The sequence below is a fragment of the Meriones unguiculatus genome, chromosome 11, assembly GCF_030254825.1.
Source record: "Meriones unguiculatus strain TT.TT164.6M chromosome 11, Bangor_MerUng_6.1, whole genome shotgun sequence".
Classification (NCBI taxonomy): domain Eukaryota; kingdom Metazoa; phylum Chordata; class Mammalia; order Rodentia; family Muridae; genus Meriones; species Meriones unguiculatus.
This window is the reverse complement of record NC_083359.1, coordinates 84,950,790-84,968,668: the sequence shown is the minus strand read 5'-3', so window position 1 is coordinate 84,968,668 and position 17,879 is coordinate 84,950,790. Positions and strand designations below refer to the sequence as shown.

General features: G+C 37.4%; 1 protein-coding gene across 2 annotated transcripts in view; it reads right to left on the bottom strand.

Annotated features, from left to right (window-relative positions):
- Positions 1-17,879, bottom strand: part of Kifap3 (kinesin associated protein 3) — a 139,248-nt gene that overhangs the window by 31,116 nt on the left and 90,253 nt on the right. For both annotated transcript variants that reach the window (XM_021639423.2, XM_021639424.2), the window contains exons 18-19: positions 4,855-5,044; positions 1,870-1,969 (exon numbers count right to left, since the gene is read on the bottom strand). In XM_021639423.2, coding sequence (XP_021495098.1) covers positions 1,870-1,969; positions 4,855-5,044 — 290 coding nt within the window. The remainder of the gene's footprint in view (positions 1-1,869; positions 1,970-4,854; positions 5,045-17,879) is intronic.

The window sequence follows — 17,879 nt, the reverse complement described above, 5'->3', positions numbered from 1 at the left end:
ATATTTGTAAATTAGACAGTACTCAATAGATGATCAACAATATTTGTTAACTATTATAGTTGTATTAAAAGTTTATTTCAATTCCTCACTGAGATAACACACTAGTCAGGAAAAGATCAATTAATGCTTCATTTAAATAGATTTAGGTTTTGCTATTGGTGATCCTCCACAACTTCAAAGTAAGACTCTATTGCCTAAGACACCACTTACATCACTGAACATGGAGAAATTGAGCTTGTCCAACTGGACACTGCACCCTTACTAACTAGCATTCATGGTGCTGGAAAATGCTTTGCAGGTTACTTGGGGAGAAAAGCAGTTATCAATGTTACCAAGCTACAAACACGCAACCTACAAGAGCTACTACCTACAACCCTGCAACCCGCAAGCGTTATGAGACTCACTGCCACTTTTCTGAATAGATTAAAAAACCATCCATGAGACGAAACTTAGAGCGGACACTGACAAAATAGCCAAGGACCTGAGAATAGTCTGTGGGCTCTAGAAGAAAACCTACTACTATTATTATGCTAAAGAAACAGCAATAACATGACTCCTAATATATATATTAGTACATTATTTAACCCTTTCAGAGAAACTCCTTCTTGCAATAGATGGTAATTAACACAGAAACTCAACAACTGGACAATGTGCAGAGCACTTAGACCTAAATGAAAAGTGTTTATCAGAGACCTTCTGGGCTAAGAGCCAGAGGTGAGGGATAACCAAGGAAACAACAGAGACAACAGGGCTGATACACATAGGGGCTCACAGGAACTGTGGCAGTATGCACAAGACCTCCACAGGTTTGAACCAGACACAATCCCCACATGGAAAATGGGAAGTGGATATCAAGCCCCATCCTTAACCAAGAAGTTATTTGCAATTATACTTGCTGGGAAAGAAAAAAAAAATAGTTTTCTCCAGTGCAGTGCCATGGGTATATCAATCACACTCCAGAGCGGTCCCCATACTTATGGGTAGTTTGCTTATATAAAACATACTACGCATTTGTATGTGTCTGCGTGCTTTTTGTTTGGTTTGGTTATTTTTTGTCTTATTGAGTTTTTTTTTTTATTTCTGTTCTTTAATTTTAATTTATTTATTTTTTATTTTTTAGAAAGAACAAACATGAAGGTGGGTGGGTATGGAAGATACAATCAAAATATATTGTATGAAAAAATATTTTAAATATAAAGATAGCCCATGTTACTAAAAATAAAAACAGAAGATAAATCAATAATTTAAATAAAAAATATGCTAGGGAAAATAAGATTATATCTATTCAGTTGACCAGGTCAGCGAAGTTTCAACAGCCAGCCTGAATGAAGACACTATACCTCTAGTGAGGGTACAAAGAGGAATATGTTCTCTAAACTTTTTGGCAACAGTTAAAAAAATCTGTAAGAACATTAGAATAAAGCAGTTGAATGCGGCTACAGTGAACTTCATTACAACTATAAATGCTGGCTTATGAGACGCTATTTTTCTTAAATGTTTGCTTACAGCCAATCCTCTGATTATAAGTCTTCTACTAGTCAGAGGATCAACTTTTCAACAGAGTGGTGTATGAGAGTTGTTAAGCCATATGTCAAGTGCTTTCATAGTTTATTTGTTTTTAGATACACTGGGAAACAATCTGTGTTCATTAACTTGCATACTATTTTCTTTTCCAAAGGACAGTGTACATTCTCTAAAGCAATGAGGCATTATTTTTAATAAACTAAAAAATAAACAGTTTCCTGGAGAGATGAAAGATTTTTACCCTCCCTGTAATGACAAAGACAGAAATGGTAGACTGAAGAAAACTCCAACTTTTCAAAAACAAAGAAGATGCCACACTGAGTTCTTTCTTGGAACACTGCTTACCTGCCTGGAAATGAGTGCTGCCCAACCACATCTCCGTTCTGGAGGTGAAAATCATTGAAGAAATCTGGACTTATAGCTCCTTCAGAGGCAATCAATCCATCTACAAAGAAAGCAGTAACTAGTGAAACATACTTATAGGGAGTAAAATAGAAATCATACTGAAAAACACATTAGAAACCTGTTTATTTAGCCTGCAAAGAAATGTCATGCTATTATCCCTGGAGTATGAACAGAAGGCCATACATACATAAGAGGTCACAAGTTTTATCATAATAATATAGCAGTCACTGAGTACCTACTATATGCTACGTAATAACAGTGCAGACAGAAATGAGGCAGAGTGCCCTCAGGGGACTTAGAGCACTGTGGGTAAGAAAAGGCAGAAAAAGATAAAGGAATTATGTGTGGTAGTCAGGGATAAGACATAGGCTAATGAAAGGTCATGAATAAAGGAAAAGGTAGGAGACATAGAACACTGCATGCTGGCAAAGAGCAATACTTCAGCATGTTTCTCATTTTATATCCGGATGGCTTCACTTTATAGAGCATAATTGTGAATACATCAAAATTAGTTTGTTAATAAAAACCACTTGGCAGTTTAAATGGCAAACCTTAAAACAATTTTTAAAAATAAAAGTGTTTTACATATCCTGTGGTTTAAATGGGTGAGCTGCATAAAATGTAAATACTTTCTGATGACATTATCTTCATTAGCTATTAATTATTATATAGCTATACCATCAGGTGATCAGATATACTCGATCCTCTAAAGAGCTCTGCACTGCTATACTGTTTAAAAGCTCTGTTTTGCTTTAAACGTTTATTCTTCTATGTCTGTCAACATTTTTTTTTGTTTTGTTGTTGTTGTTTGCTTGTTTTTCGAGACAGGGTCTTTCTGTGTACCCTTGGCTGTTCTGGGCTTACTCTGTAGACCAGACCAGGCTGGGGACCTACAGCATTGTGGGTAAGAAAAGACCAGGCTGGTCTCGAACTCACAGAGATTCCCCTGCCTCTGTCTCCCAAGTGCTGGGATTACAAGTGTGTGCCACTGGCCTGGCATCTGTTGACTTTCAGAAAATAATCTAGGTGTTGCGTTGCTTCCCACAGTGGCCCCAAGACTGAACAATCTGCTATTCATAGGGTTATGTAGAGGAATAACAATTATCTGACATCAAGAGATCTGTGTTACGTCTTCAGGGCTGCCCTAAGCTAGAATGACCCTTTCACTATACGCCTTTTGATGAACGATTTGCATGGTCTTGAGGACTTTGAGTTTCATATGCTGGATTACTGAATATAGGTATAAATTCTGGCCAAGTTATACTGACAAGACAAATAAAAAATGACAAACAACTGGCAATTTAGTCACTAAATGATTATTTTCTATATAACACCTGTATAATAACAGTATGATGAGTCTTGTGAAAATATATACGATTGTAACACATTATTTCCTTTTGAAAGAAGTTCTCTTCAGATACAACAAAATCATTTATTTGTAAAAAATACACAATAGTAGATATATGTATCAGATAAAAATTAACATAGAAAAATGCAGAGGAATTAATATTCATAGGGGCTAGAATATCCTACATGGGGAGTAGAGGTATCAAAGGTATAACTGTGTTGGGTCTTCAAATATGAAAAGGACTTAAATGACAGCATTTGTTTGAGGGCTCAGTGAGTGGCTCTATAGGTGAAGGCGCCTGCTGCCACGCTTGACCTGAGTTTGATCTGAGGAACGTACATGGTGAAAGAGAACCAACTTCAGCAAGTTGTTCTTTGGCTTCTAGTTACATGCCGTGCCACGCAGACACATAAATGTATGTACAGAATTTGTTTGAAATAAAAGTCTATTGAAATGTTAAATATAATTTATATAGTTAGCAAAAGAGTAAGTGCAGTGCTTTGTATTTTCATAAAACTTCCATACTAGTCACTTGGAATAAATCATATATTAATGTCTTGGGTTTTCATTTAATTATTGAATTGTTAGTGTATACAACTGGTACTAATGTTATCACTTTACTAAAGTTCAAATAGTTGAACTTCAATATAAAACTAAAATGTGAAAGTAATATTTGGTTCTGATTTCATGTCTTCTAGAAATTAAATATTCTATAAATCAAATACCGGGTAAACACTGAGAAAAAAAGAAAAAAGAAAAAATGTAATCATGGAAAATTCTAAGACATGACAGAATGACAGGAAAGAAGCTAAAAAGATAAATAAAAACTCAATTTTGTATTTAGCATTTTGTGAAAATCTGGCTAATGCCAACAAGGTTAAGATTAAAATATTCAAGTTACTCTTCAAAATTAAAACAAAACAAAACAAAACAACAACAACAAAACACCTCAGGATGAGAGTTTGAGAATCCTGACAACCATAGAATAAAGTAAAATACCAATGTGATGTTAAGCCTCTATTTAAGACAAACCCAAAAAATTATTCAATGTTTCTGAAATTAACTGCACATAATAAAACTGACATTATCTTCAGATACATTAAGAAATGGCACAGAGGTTCATCTAATCCCAGGGCTTCCTAGAAATAAATGGTAAACATTCATAAAATAACAAACATTGAGAACCTGGCTTAGATTCAGTAAAAATAAAATAAAATGAAATTAGAAAGTTACATCTAACAGATGCAGAATACAGCACAAGTGTCACACTATTGACTAGAATTCAGAAATCTGGAAGTTGTTACACATTCTAGAAAGCAGGAAGCTACTAGTAGCTGTTAACTGTCCTGGCTACACACTTTAAGTGGAGATCACACCAAACACTAACTTGAAAAAAAAACAATGTTACTAGTTTTTGTTGGTGTATATAGACGCCATTACCTGAAATTATTAACAGAAGACCACTTAGATATTAAAAGTGTGCTTATGGAGTTTGGGAGTATGCATGCCTGGCATACAAAATCCCTTTTTGTAACACACACAGGAAGCATGTGTTTTTGCTTTGGTTATCGCCTTACCTGGGCTATAGAAAAGGTCAGGTCGTTCAAGAATGTCCCCTTCATGGATGTATGGCTCAATCCGATCATCACCATACAAGTACTGCTCGCTCTCATCCATTTGACGACTCTCTACCATCTCCAACCACTGAGAGTTATGCCAGCGAAACTTCTCACTCTGAATTTTCTTTGCCCATTCTTCATCATATTCCTATCACAAACAAATAGCGAGTGTCACGATGTAAGTTCACTTTCTTGGTGTTCAGAAATATTTTGCCATGAAGACAGACTCTGGAGGGCCTTCATTTGGGTCAGATGTAACATTTAAAATACCTGTTTAGAATTGTGTCCCAGCCATAAAGAACACTTAAGTATAAGCTAACCATGTCGCTGAATGTGTTACCAATCCTTAATGTCATGGACAAATGCTATAAGTCCAAATTTCAGAAATTCACATTTAAATGTTTTCTAACTGTTATCAGAACATAGGTGAAGAATCTGACTCTGCTTCCAGTGAGGTCATAATTATTTGTGGCAATCATGACAGGTGATTAGCATGGCCTCTTACTTCAGAAAATAGTAAGGGAAGGAAAACACCGTTAAAATTCTTTCTTTTAACTGATGGCAAGGTTTACTTTAAAAATATATAGCACAGTTGAATTTTAATTTCATTCCATTAGAATTTTTTTAATGTTCATCTTGTTTCGACAACAGATTTCATAAAAATGACAATGGTCTAGTCACCGACGTGTCTGTAATACATAATGCAGAGAAAATTCCTGGTTAAAAGACTATGAAGGCAAATGATTAGAGGTCATGGAAGAACTTTATCTCTATTTGTCTCATAGGTTGTACCCATTTCCTTTTATATTTATTTTCTCCCTGAGATATAAAAGCAAAATTATAGATGCATTTCTGGGGTAGTTTGAGATATTTTGGTATAGTCATGTATTATATAAATCTCAGATGAAGCTACACATATCTACTCCTCAAACATTTCTCTATTTTTATTTTTTGGTTCTGGGACTTGGAACACACTAGGTGGACCAAATTAGCCTTGAACTTGTGGGAACACAGCCTGAGTTGTAGGGTTACAGGCACAGACCAACACCTGTAACTCACTTATTACTTATTCATGGCAAACACATTTGACTGCTTTTCTTTTTCTAATTTCTGTGCTCCAGTCTACTTTCAACTTCGATGAGGTAAAATTTTTATGTTCTGCATGGTGAGATCATGCTCTTCTGTGTCTGTTTAACTCATATATCACAGCACTATTCAGGTCTTTTCATGCAACAGCAAGCAACAGACTTTCATTTTCAATATGCTTGAATGACGTGCTATGTTTGTGCTATGTTTTTTATCAACTCATGAGTTGGTGAGCAGTTGGGCTTTCACCTGGCAGATGCCTTAATACAGCACCTTCATTTCTTTTGGCTTTCACTTGGTAGTAAGACTGTAGGAAACATGATAAATCTATTTTAAGTGTTTTGAGGCTACTTTTGATGGGCAGGAGATAAGATGACAAAGATAGTACTCAAAAAAAAAAAAAAAAAAGGCAGCAGTGATAAGTGAGTTACACATGTTGGTCTGTACCTGTAACCCTACAACTCTTGATGTGTTCCCACAAGTTCAAGGCTAATTTGGTTTACTTTGTCCCCACAGCTTCTGGTTTCCTCTGTCTTAGTTTCTAATACATTTGGTTAAAACACATTAAAAAGAGGTTAGGGTGTCCTTCAATGGCATTGTCATATTGGCCATGAGAAGTAAGAGGTAAACTAAAGTGACACTTGATGAAAAGCAGAGCAATTTTCAGAGCACGATGAGTTTCAAGTACAAAATCACCAATACAGAATATAAGAATAAATCTGAAAATTTACAGTAAATATATTATCATAACTTCCTGATTAAAACTGACTTATTCAATTTTGAGTTTCATATTGTCAATTAATCTCTTAGAAGTGTCAGATGTCAAACTGGGTATTTCATATTTCACATTTTAAAAATATAACATTTGCTTTCAACGGAAGGTGAAGACTGTTCTTTTGATGAAAGTACTACTAATGGCAATTTTATTATCAAATTAGGCTTTCCTTCTGTCTTTAAAAATTTTTTATACAGATAAATGGCTTGCCTCACGTATGTATGTACAGCACATGTGAGCCTGCTGCCATTGAAGGTCAAAAAAGGGCATCAGATTCCCTGGAACTGGAGTTATAGTTGGTTGTGAGCCACCATGTGGGTGCTGAGAATTGAACCCTAGTCCTGGGCAAGAGTAGCCAGTGCTCTTAACCACTGAACCATCTCTCCGCCTGTTTCCTTCTTCTCTAGTAGATATCCATTAACAATTCTAATGGTGTCATTTGTTTCCTAATGTCAGTTATGCAAAATTAAGAGCTATTCACAAACATTAATTGCTGTATTTTACTTTTGAAATAAAGACTTATTATTCATCTGACAGAATTTTTATTATTTGAAAGTTATCTTCCTCAGAGACTTGTGAGCCTTGCAGAGTACTCAGACTCTCCAGGATCTGATTCTGGCATTGCCAGAGAGGATGATCCGGGAGGGCAGCGCTGGTGCTCCTTGCTCCAGGATGGATGGGGAGCGTGAAGAGACAGAAAAAAGCAATATATACACAGTGTCTCTCCCGCACCAAGAAGGCTCCTTGTATTACTGCTGAATGAGGTGTGGTAATTGCTATCTGACTCCTCCCACTGTGAGTTCTACTGCAGTTCTCATCTGTTTTGACACTTGTCTCAGAGGTGGGAATGAGTGTTCTAGTTTCATTTCCATTACTGTGATGAAATACCCTCACCCAATACAACATCAGGAAGTTTATTTGCCTGATGATTCATTCCAAGATAGACTCAGAGCCAAGAGCATGAGACACGTGTCCACACCACAGTCAAGAACAGAAAGAAACAAGGGCACCCATGCTGCCTGGCAGTGGGGCTCTTGGAACAACAACAAAAATGAATAAGTGAGTGAATGAAATTCCAATTTTTTCAATCACACTTAGCTATCTAATTTCCTCATTGACATGAGAACCTTCTACATCTACTTATCTCTTATCTACCCAATTATTCCATTGTGGGCTTGGGTAGTCTAATGGTCACTTCCATGTTCAAACTCTCAAACTGATTTTTCTTTTTATCAAAGATTTCTGGACGCAGGACTAGCCACAGGATTATCAACATGGATTGCTGCAGCCATGAATCATCTGAAGGAATGGGCAGGCATGGGAGTATTAGCAGGCCTTCTGGTGTTGGTCTCCTTGGTTTGCCTGTGGTATATATGCAAGATTAGAGTCTCACAACAGTGTGATGCAGCCATGATCATTCAGGCCTTTACAGCCATTGAAGCAGGACATTCTCCCCAAGCATGGTTGGATACCATAAAAAGCTAAAATGATACGCTCAGGATGCGAGGCTAAGCACTGCACTCAGGGTCAGCTGCTTTGGACCCAGAGAAGAGCATGTCTGATTGCATGCGGGTTGATGCCCCAGGTCCTGCCTCTGAGAAAAAGGTATCGGACGGGTCTGATGCTCTTTGGGTGGATGACACCTAAATGAACATCTGTACAAAGTCCCAATTTATTTCTAATATCAGAGATCAGACCTCTACTCTTGCCTGATGCATCTAAAACAAAAAGGGGGAACTGTAGAGAGCTGCGGAATGCTATGCCTTAAAGATGGAGCTGGTATCCGCCTTCCACCTTCCCGATGGTGAGTGCTCTCTGTCATGAACAATTCCACATTTGGCTAAGACTGAGGATCTGGCTTGCTTCCATGTATGTGGACCTATCTGCATTGCCCCCGTGGCACGCCTGGCTTGGCTACCCAGAGGCTATTTAAGCTGTGGGCTGGCTTTCCCCAGGGTCCGAGGATTGTTCAATGTTCCTGAATAAACTGCATTGAAAAAAAAAAAACAAACAAAAAACAAACAAACAAAAAAAAAAAGATTTCTGATATTTTATTGGTAAAAATAGTGTAGTTTCTCTTAGAAACTCAGAAGATTTCTGAGCCATTCCTAGTCAGTTTTGTATCACCAGTCTGCATAAAGCAGTCGTTTTTGAAACACGGAGTTTTGAAAACCCATCTTTTCTTCCTTTTTATTTCTTGCCCAGAAGCCATCTTCTCTCCACTCAGCTGAGTTTCCATTTGACACTCGATGCTCCACTCTGGAAGCCCACACCAGACTTCTCTTTGCCTAAAACTAGCTAAGCCCAAGTGGGATTTGAGCACTTTGCTTCAAGTATCATCTAGGGCCTTTCCAGCACCAACTATCTGCTGTTTGTGAGTCTCAGACTTGACATTCTCAGAGAATGCTCAGTCCAAATACATGAGACCAAATTGGGACTACAAAGAAATGATCACAAACAGATCCGCCTTTGACCACTTGGAAATGATTTCCTGTGGGAGGAACTCTTTTATCTTCTCCTTGGTGGTAAATTCAGAGATGAACTCTCTAAACCCCATAAGATCATGTAAGATGGACAATTACTTTTATTAATACCCAAATACAAAATCCAACTCCTCTCTCTTTCTCTGAATAATTTCTTATCTCTTTGTCTTTATTCAAATCACTTTTCAATTAAGATGTCCTTGTATAAGTTTGCTTTGGAAATTGCACAGGCAGAGGTGGTCTCAACCCTGAAAAATCTGGTGGAAAGAAGCCTCTTATAGTGATTTTTTCCCCTCAGTTATTTCTTCCAAATCAGAAGTTTTACAAGAAATCTTCTACTCAGTGACTTTTGCCTTGTGTTGTGTTACCAAATTTCTGTACTTTCTCTCATTAAAAAAATTGTTAATTAAAAAAAAGAAAGTTATCTTCCTTTCCTATAATACCTACAATAAAACTTGTACTTAGAAATCAACAATAGATCCAAATGCTATGCTTGTGTTGGTATTAAGGATGTGGTCACAATCATTAATTTAAAAGTGATGGCAACTTAGATATACATCTAGTCACTGATTACAGATTATCTGGATAAGTGAAATGATACATGAAAAATAGAAATCTTATGCTGAGAACACTTGGTACATGTCAGACACTGCTAATAAGTGACTCAACTGAAAGCATTCTGAAATAGGTTCTGTAATTATTCCTGTTTTATAAATGCAAAATAGAAGGAGTAAAATACTGAAGTAATTTGCTTTGGGACAGCTGGTGAGGGCTATGGCAGAACTGCAGTCCTCTTGTAGGACAGAGAGATAATTCAACAGTATACACAGATATTTGTCAGCAAAACTGTACACTGCAGTCTATTTTAAAGGAGAATATAGTAAATGACCCTCAGGGTCAACCTCCAGCTCTAAGATATTATTTGACTGAGTTGAATTGTTACCTAAGCAATGTTAAGTCTGGTAATTACATTAAATCATAATGTATTCTTACTATGTTCTCTCTGATAGAGCTGTCCTTCAGAGAGTATTGGGAAGGCAGCTTAAAAATAATATACATGGAGAAGTTTTACTGGCTACGAATTTGGGTAGCTCAACTTGTTTTTCTAAAAATTCAACAAAGTACTACGTGATAGCACAGGTACTATAGACAGATTCCATGTGTTACTAAACATAACCTTGAACCTATTTAAAATGTATATGACCTCAAGAAGAAACTGTTTAGTTCTATGAGGTTTCTGTTCTATGCTGAATTAAACTCATTTGCAAGAAGATACTATGTCAGAAGGGGCAGAGGTCTAATTATATGTCATTACAGAGTAAGGAGGACTTAGCTTTCATTTTTTCCTAAGAGACTAGTTAATCACAAGTCACCTACAGTCCAAGACTACACATTATAACACTAGAAATCCTATTAATTCTACACGAAATGCCAGAATGAAGTGTTTCTGATATTTTATTTTGTTTTTTATAAATGAGTGGCACACTTAAAAAAAATAACAGTTGAACTCTAACTAGCAGTGTTTTCAAAGCAGATACAAAGACTCATAACCAAACCTTCGGCAGAGTACAGGGAATCATATGAAAGAATGGGAGTTAGTATGATGGGGAAAGGATAGGAGCTCCACAAGGACCAAATATATCTGGGTACAGGGTCTTTTCTGAGACTGAAATTCAACCAAGGACCATGTATGGATATAACCTAGAACCTCTGTTCGGATGTAGCCCGTGGTAGCTCAGTAACCAATTGGTTTCCCATAGTAAGGGGAACAGGGACTATTTCTAACAGGAACTCAATGGCAGGCTCTTTGACCTCCTCACCCCCCAAGGGAGGAGCAGCCCTGCTAGGCCACAGAGGAGGACTTTGCAGCCAGTCCTGAAGATACCTGATAAAACAGGATCAGATGAATGGGGAGGAGGTCCCCCCCATCAGTGGACTTGGAAAAGGGCACAGTGGAGATGAAAAAGAGAGGGTGAGATTGGGAGGGATTGAGGGAGCGGGATACAGCTGGGATACAGAGTTAATAAAATGTAACTGACAAGAAAAAAATAAAATTAATAAAAAAATAATAGTTGATTAGTAACTTACTATATTTGGAAAAAAACTAAAACTAACTTTCATTTGTTTTCCCTTGAATATCTCAAAAATGTCTTTTTGAGTATGGTCTGGTTGTATTACTACAATTTAAGTTTCAAGAAGTTGGGTTGGTGGTGTAAAAATAGTAATTACAATTCAGTCGTTGTCCGGGGTACTTAAAACCATGGGCTGAGTTAAACCACTAAAAGCAAAACTTGAATCCTAGTAGTACTTGAGAAATATTACAATAAAGGTAAGATACACACCTACCATATCCATAAGGGGTAGTTACCCGAGTTATACTGAATAAAGAGAAAGATCCCTAATTACTCAGTTATTATACCGTACCACTGTGTAAGATTTTATCATCCTAACCCAATTAAAGAATTACATCTGCCTTGGCAAGATGGCTCAATAAGTAAAGGCACTTGCACCAATGCCTGACGGCCCAAGTACAACAACTAGGCCCACACACAGCGAAATAAAAGAAATGACTGCTCTAAGTTGTCCTCTAACATCTATGTTGTGGGTGCATGTACACACACACACACACACACATACACACACACACAATTAAAAGTTAAGAATGAAAGATATATAATAAAATGTCTACGCATCCAGCTCATCACAATGAGCCTCGTAACTTCAGCTCCCTTTTTAGCCTATGCTCTGTTAGCAGACATTGTGTGTTTTCTGTGTGTCTACACGTTCACATGTGTGGGTGCATGTGCATTCATGTGCATGTAGAGGGTCAGAACAGCCTCGAGTAGTGGGCCTCCTGCTGTCTACCTTGGTTTTGGAGGCATGGTCACTCACTATCCTGGAACACAGTGAACAGTCTAGGCTGGCTGGCCAGTGAGTCCCGGCTTACCCAGTGCTGGGACTACAGTGCCACCATCCTGCCTTGTTAAAGTGGATCTTGGCGATATGAAGTCAGGTCTTCATACTGTCTGAGTTATCTCCCCATCTTCCTCCTCTACAACGTAACAATTAATGAACTTGCATGAAAATTTTGAGTTTTTAAGAAGACTGTTTGATAAGAGCCCAAACACAGAAACCAAAAATATCTGTATCCATGGCTAACTTTTGAAACTCTTTAGTAAAACAAATTTTTAATGCAGTGAGCATAGACTCTATGACAAATGCAGTGCATTCTTTTCCAATCTTTTTTTAAATGATAAGTTTATGACTGAATTGTCCTCTAGGCCTGACGCATCACAACATTACAAGGCATGACAAGCAATGACAGATTGTACTGCCATTTTCATTTTAAAATAAGATTTGGGATGGCGAGATGGCTCAGTAGCTAAAGGGTACTTGCAGCTAAGCCGGGTGACCTGAGTTTGATTTCTGGAATCTACACAGTAGAAAGGGTCAGCAAGCTGTCTGCTGTCCTCTGACCTCTGCATGTTCCCTGTGATAAATAAGTACATGCTACACACATGCATATACAAAATAAATAATATTTAAATAAGCATTTATTCTGGTTTCATGTACATATCTGCAGTAACTAAAATGACCTCTGAGCTTCAGTACTGCACTCAACACAGGTCTAATTCCTACAACGAGCATACTGATTAATATGTGTATTACTGCTGAAAGGGTCACAGCAAAAACACTCTGGGGAAAAAAGCAAAGTTAGAAGGTAAGAGGAGAGAGGTCACTTGATAGTAAACTGTTCTCACTTAGGAAACGATATGCTCCTCTGTTATGACATATCATGAATTAAAATGGCAAGAAATTTCAATCATGTTGATCAAGTTCACAAAAGTCTCCTTTTAAAAGCTAAATCAGCTAGAACATTGCTTTCTGAAAATCTGATCTCATAATTTTATCTCATAATTATAAGAGTATTTTTTGTTGAAACTCGAAACATTATCCAAAATCACTCACAATATCTAAATCCCAGTGTGTGTGTGTGGGGGAGGGGGGAGTCATGAGTGCAATGGTGTGCACTCATAGAGGTCAGGGGCAATGTTTCTGGCTCTCCTTGCACTATGTGGGTCCTGTGGATGGAACTCAGGTCATAGGGCTTGGTGGCTACTGTGTTTACATGGGAGCCATCTGCCACACCTAAACTCCAATTTTAGTAGCTAATGTTGAAAATTACCATCATTTTAATTTAGATGCTAAGTTTGACACATTTTACAGACACCGAACATGTGTGACAGCTTCTAGTGAGTGATGACTAACTAATGTTTTCAAATATTTAACAATTAAAACATCTCAGAATGAAATATGTTATTTTATAACATACTATTCATTGAAATATCTTAAATTTGTTCCTTGGCAATAAATATTAGCTAGAAAAAAGTAAGGGTTATTTTGCTACAGATTCTGATGACTGACTTTCTGTATCTGAAAAATTTTATTATAGTTGCTAAAAAATTTAAGATTTAACTTAAATTTGTTAAGAGTATACTTAGCAAGCCAAGCAGTAGCTCTGGGTTTTATATTATAGGAGTGTTCAAGAGCATAATTTTAGATAAGAAATTTCAAAGTAAATCGACAACCACTCCTTAATTAAAAATGTGACAGTCTAAAAGACATAGGAAGCTCTACAGCCCAATAGCCCCACACAACAGACACACACCACAGCCCAGCTCCCGATCCCACGGACACACAATTACCCTCTTTATATGATCCCTCTTCCATTTCACTGAAAAGCAATGAAATGCCTTGTATTCCAATAGATTATCATTCTAGCCAACCATCAATAACTTCCCAAGAACATGCTTTAATAGCCATAGCAAAATCATCCTTTCCCTGTGTCTTAGAATCTGAGTTAATAATGTGATATGGTATAATACAAAGGATAATCAATTATCAGTCAAGAGACCTAGATCCCAATTATACCTCTGCAGCTAATTGAGGCATACATCTTGCTAAAAGATATGTTAATTATTTTCAGTCTCAGGTTTTTTACTTGTAAAAATATTAGGAGTTACTTAAGCTCTAATGTTCTGTAAATAGAACCCTACAATAAATATCGTTTACTTCATAAAAGTGTTAAAAGTTACCCAAAATAACTAAGAGTACTGGTAGTACACAGCCTAGCGGCTCCAAAAGAGTGGAGTCAAAACTTAACAAACTCAACACCCTACTCTCAAATCCCCGTGGCATGCCTCTGGGGTTCCTAATGCTCTTTCACATGCCCACTCTCCATCCCACACCAGAAAACAGCTATGAGAATTTAAGCAGTTCAACACCAGCTAAGACAAATCCAACTCCATCAAGCCTTTGTAGGAATGCTCCAGGGAGACACTTCTCACCGTTGAAACACTCTTTTCATGAGTATCCCTGGGTTGTATCTTAAATTCTGATTCTACTCTGAATCTAAAGAAAAACATGCCTCAGGTTAATTTTCCTCTCTTCTCAGCTCCTGACATTATGATCCTGGGCACGCAGGCTCCAGAAACTCTGCTGTGTCGCGGGAGACTAGCTGCTTGATTTTACGTGGAGTGTGCCATCCTCTTTGAAGTCCTGCATCGCTCTGTTTACTGTTTAACCACTGCAACATTCTGAAGGCTTACCCAGCCTATTATCAGAGTCTGGGCATTATCAGGGAAACTCCTGTCGCTGGCTTCCGTCACACCTTGTATCTGATTAACACACTCTAGGATAACACAGAGCTACACTGGTCTGCTTTGTGTCCTGGAGCAATTGATGGGAAACAGATTTTTCTCCCTTCTTTAATCTGGCAGTCCCCTAATTGAGACTGTAATACGGTTTATTTAATACAATTTTATACTAAATTAAAACAAGTCTAAAATAGTATAGTTTTTAAAGGCTAAGTAGCTCCAAAGGAGGCTTTTATAGCTTAAAATTTTTCTCAATAATATACATGTATTTATAATAAACATACATTTAATAAAGTTGTTGGATTTTATGCATATACTACCTTTTGCATATATACTCAACACTAGGAACCCAGTGTGGACTTTTACAGAGTCTCAGCCTAGGCAAATTTCAAAGCAGACCTTTCGGTATGATCATCTCCTCAAACAAACATTTGTTTAAAGTAACGAGGAGACTAACCTGTACAACAGCTTTTCAAATATGCCACTTTAGACCTCAAAGTAAAAATACATAATTAAACAAAATTTATTTAAGGAAGAAACCATGAATTTTCTTTTTTAAAAATGCTTTGTTTGGGTTTTAAGTCCAACTGTGTAAATTAAATGAAAAATAAAGTGAGACATGTAAGAATCAGGAAAGGAATATATAAACAAACATATATTTTCTTTTGTTTAATTTCAAACAAGCTGGAAAAACAACCTAAATTGATATGTGATACAAAAATGAACTACAAAACAGGACCAACCAAATTTGGTGTTAGTAATTTTATTGTATAAAATTAAGAAAAATTTAAAAAATGTAATTATACTGATAATTAAAATTTAACACGCCTGCAAACAGGAACTAGCTCTAGCTGCTTGGCAAGATGATTTGAAAATTTGTATCAACAATTCATTTGAAAAATCCCTGCTATGTGTCTACACCGAAGTTACATGCCAATTAAAAGTGAGATCCAGGCTGAAGAGATGCCTCACTGGGTAAAAGGCTCACTCATCTAGTGTGAGAACCCAATTTCAGAGTCCCAGAATCAACATAAAGATGGCTGCCACCAACTGCCTTTGCAGTCCAAGGGTTTCCAGAGCAAGATGGCAGGTGACACAGGAGAATGACCAGAAGCTCATGGGCTAACAAGATGCAGTGAATAAAGATACCCTGTCTCAAATGAGGTGAAAAGTGAGGACCAACAACTTAGGTTACTCCAACACAGGTATTTACACACACAGACACACATAGACACACACACCATACACAACATCCAAACACACAGACACACACGCATGCAACACACACACACAGGGTCGGGGGAAGTAAAGGGAGAGATTTTTAAAAGGTGACTACCCATTTTACTCAATTCTTAAGCATTCCCTGCTTCTTGAAAGACTGATTTCTAATCCTCACCCAATACATTTTTCTTTGTAATTTCAAGTATTGTCAGTTACATTTTAAAGTGTTCTCTTTGGTAGCAAGATTATTAAGCAAACCAGCTTTTCTGCCTGCCAGCAGCTTTTTTGGAAGTCTTTGTGAGGAAGTTAACAAATAATGTACAGAGACTGCATTTATACCTTTATTAGTTTATCTCATTTACAAAGGTCAGCCCTATTCATTATAAAGTTTTCTGTACTTACAATATCTTATGTGTCCAAGTTAAAATACTAGACCTGGTATTAATGAGAACACATTCACTCTGTAACTGAAAAAGGAAGAACTACCGCTCAAAAATCTCAATGACCCAAGTGTGTTAGCATGGAAGTACACACTGCGACACTGGTGGTTAGAAAGACAAAAGCTGGTAGATTTTATAGAGCACAGAACCACACCTTTTGTTGTAAGCATGTGCCGTTGGCAGAGAGCATCTATTGGCCATGTTCCATGCTGTTCTGGGATGAGCAGCTCACGGGTCCACAGTGCAGATCCCAGGGTGCTCCAGAGTCTAGACTGTGGACTTTGACATTTAAGGGCTTTGCGCTGCTGAGTTCTGTATGCATACTAGTTATTTTAGTGTCTGGCAACCACTATGTGCACAGTAAACACGCTTTAAATGTGTGACAACCCAGCCATGTCTGAAGAGGGATTTGTTTGCCAATTTGAGAGGAATTTTGAAGGTTCTCGAAATCTTCACATGGAGGTGAGGAAATACCAAGGGCATGTGTGTAACTTGAGGTTTAGAAGCTCTGTAGACGGATGTGTAGGTTCTCTCCCTTTCATGATTTCCAAGGCCCAGAAAAAAAGGACAATTCTCTGCTGCCCTAAAGTCTTAGAAGTCCATGTAGCCATGTTCTCTCAGAAGGGCTCCCTGCTCATCCCTGCACTGGACTGTCCCATGCCTCTCTAAGCTACAAGCAACCTCAGTTGCACAGCGACAACTTAGGGTTCCACCAGTGAGAATGCACTATGCAACACATGCAACCGTCTTTGCTTCACAAGGAACCATCACACATTTCAATTCATGAGTTAAGGCCTCTGGCCCAACTATACTAAACAAATGACTATAGCAGTATTTATGAAATTTGGGGCTCAAATCCTTCACTGAAGATGGCACATTTCCCTAAGGCATTCAGTGTTTAGTTTTGCTATTGTTATTCCACATTACCCGTCCTGAGTGGCAAATAAGTTTTTCTTTAAATACAAATGATCTTTAGCTATAAAGATCCTATCTACATTGTTAATTTTTAATTTAAAAATTAAATTATGATATAACAGTTATTGCAGGAAACAAATATATAGCAGTGAAAGCATCCTAAAAGGTCATCCACTCCTGTCACAGGTGGGTTTCTAACAAAGTCCGTAGAGCATTGACTATTCGGCCATTATTACTTAGCATTGCAATAGATTTTACATTGTCCCTTGATGTCTTTGAGATTTTCCACTTTGCTGTTCACAGTCAATGTTTCTCCTGCTTCAAATTATGCCAAGCTTCTTTTAGTTCTAAAATAGATTTAAGATGAACAGTTTGCATTCTCTATTGTGATCATGGTGTCCGGCCT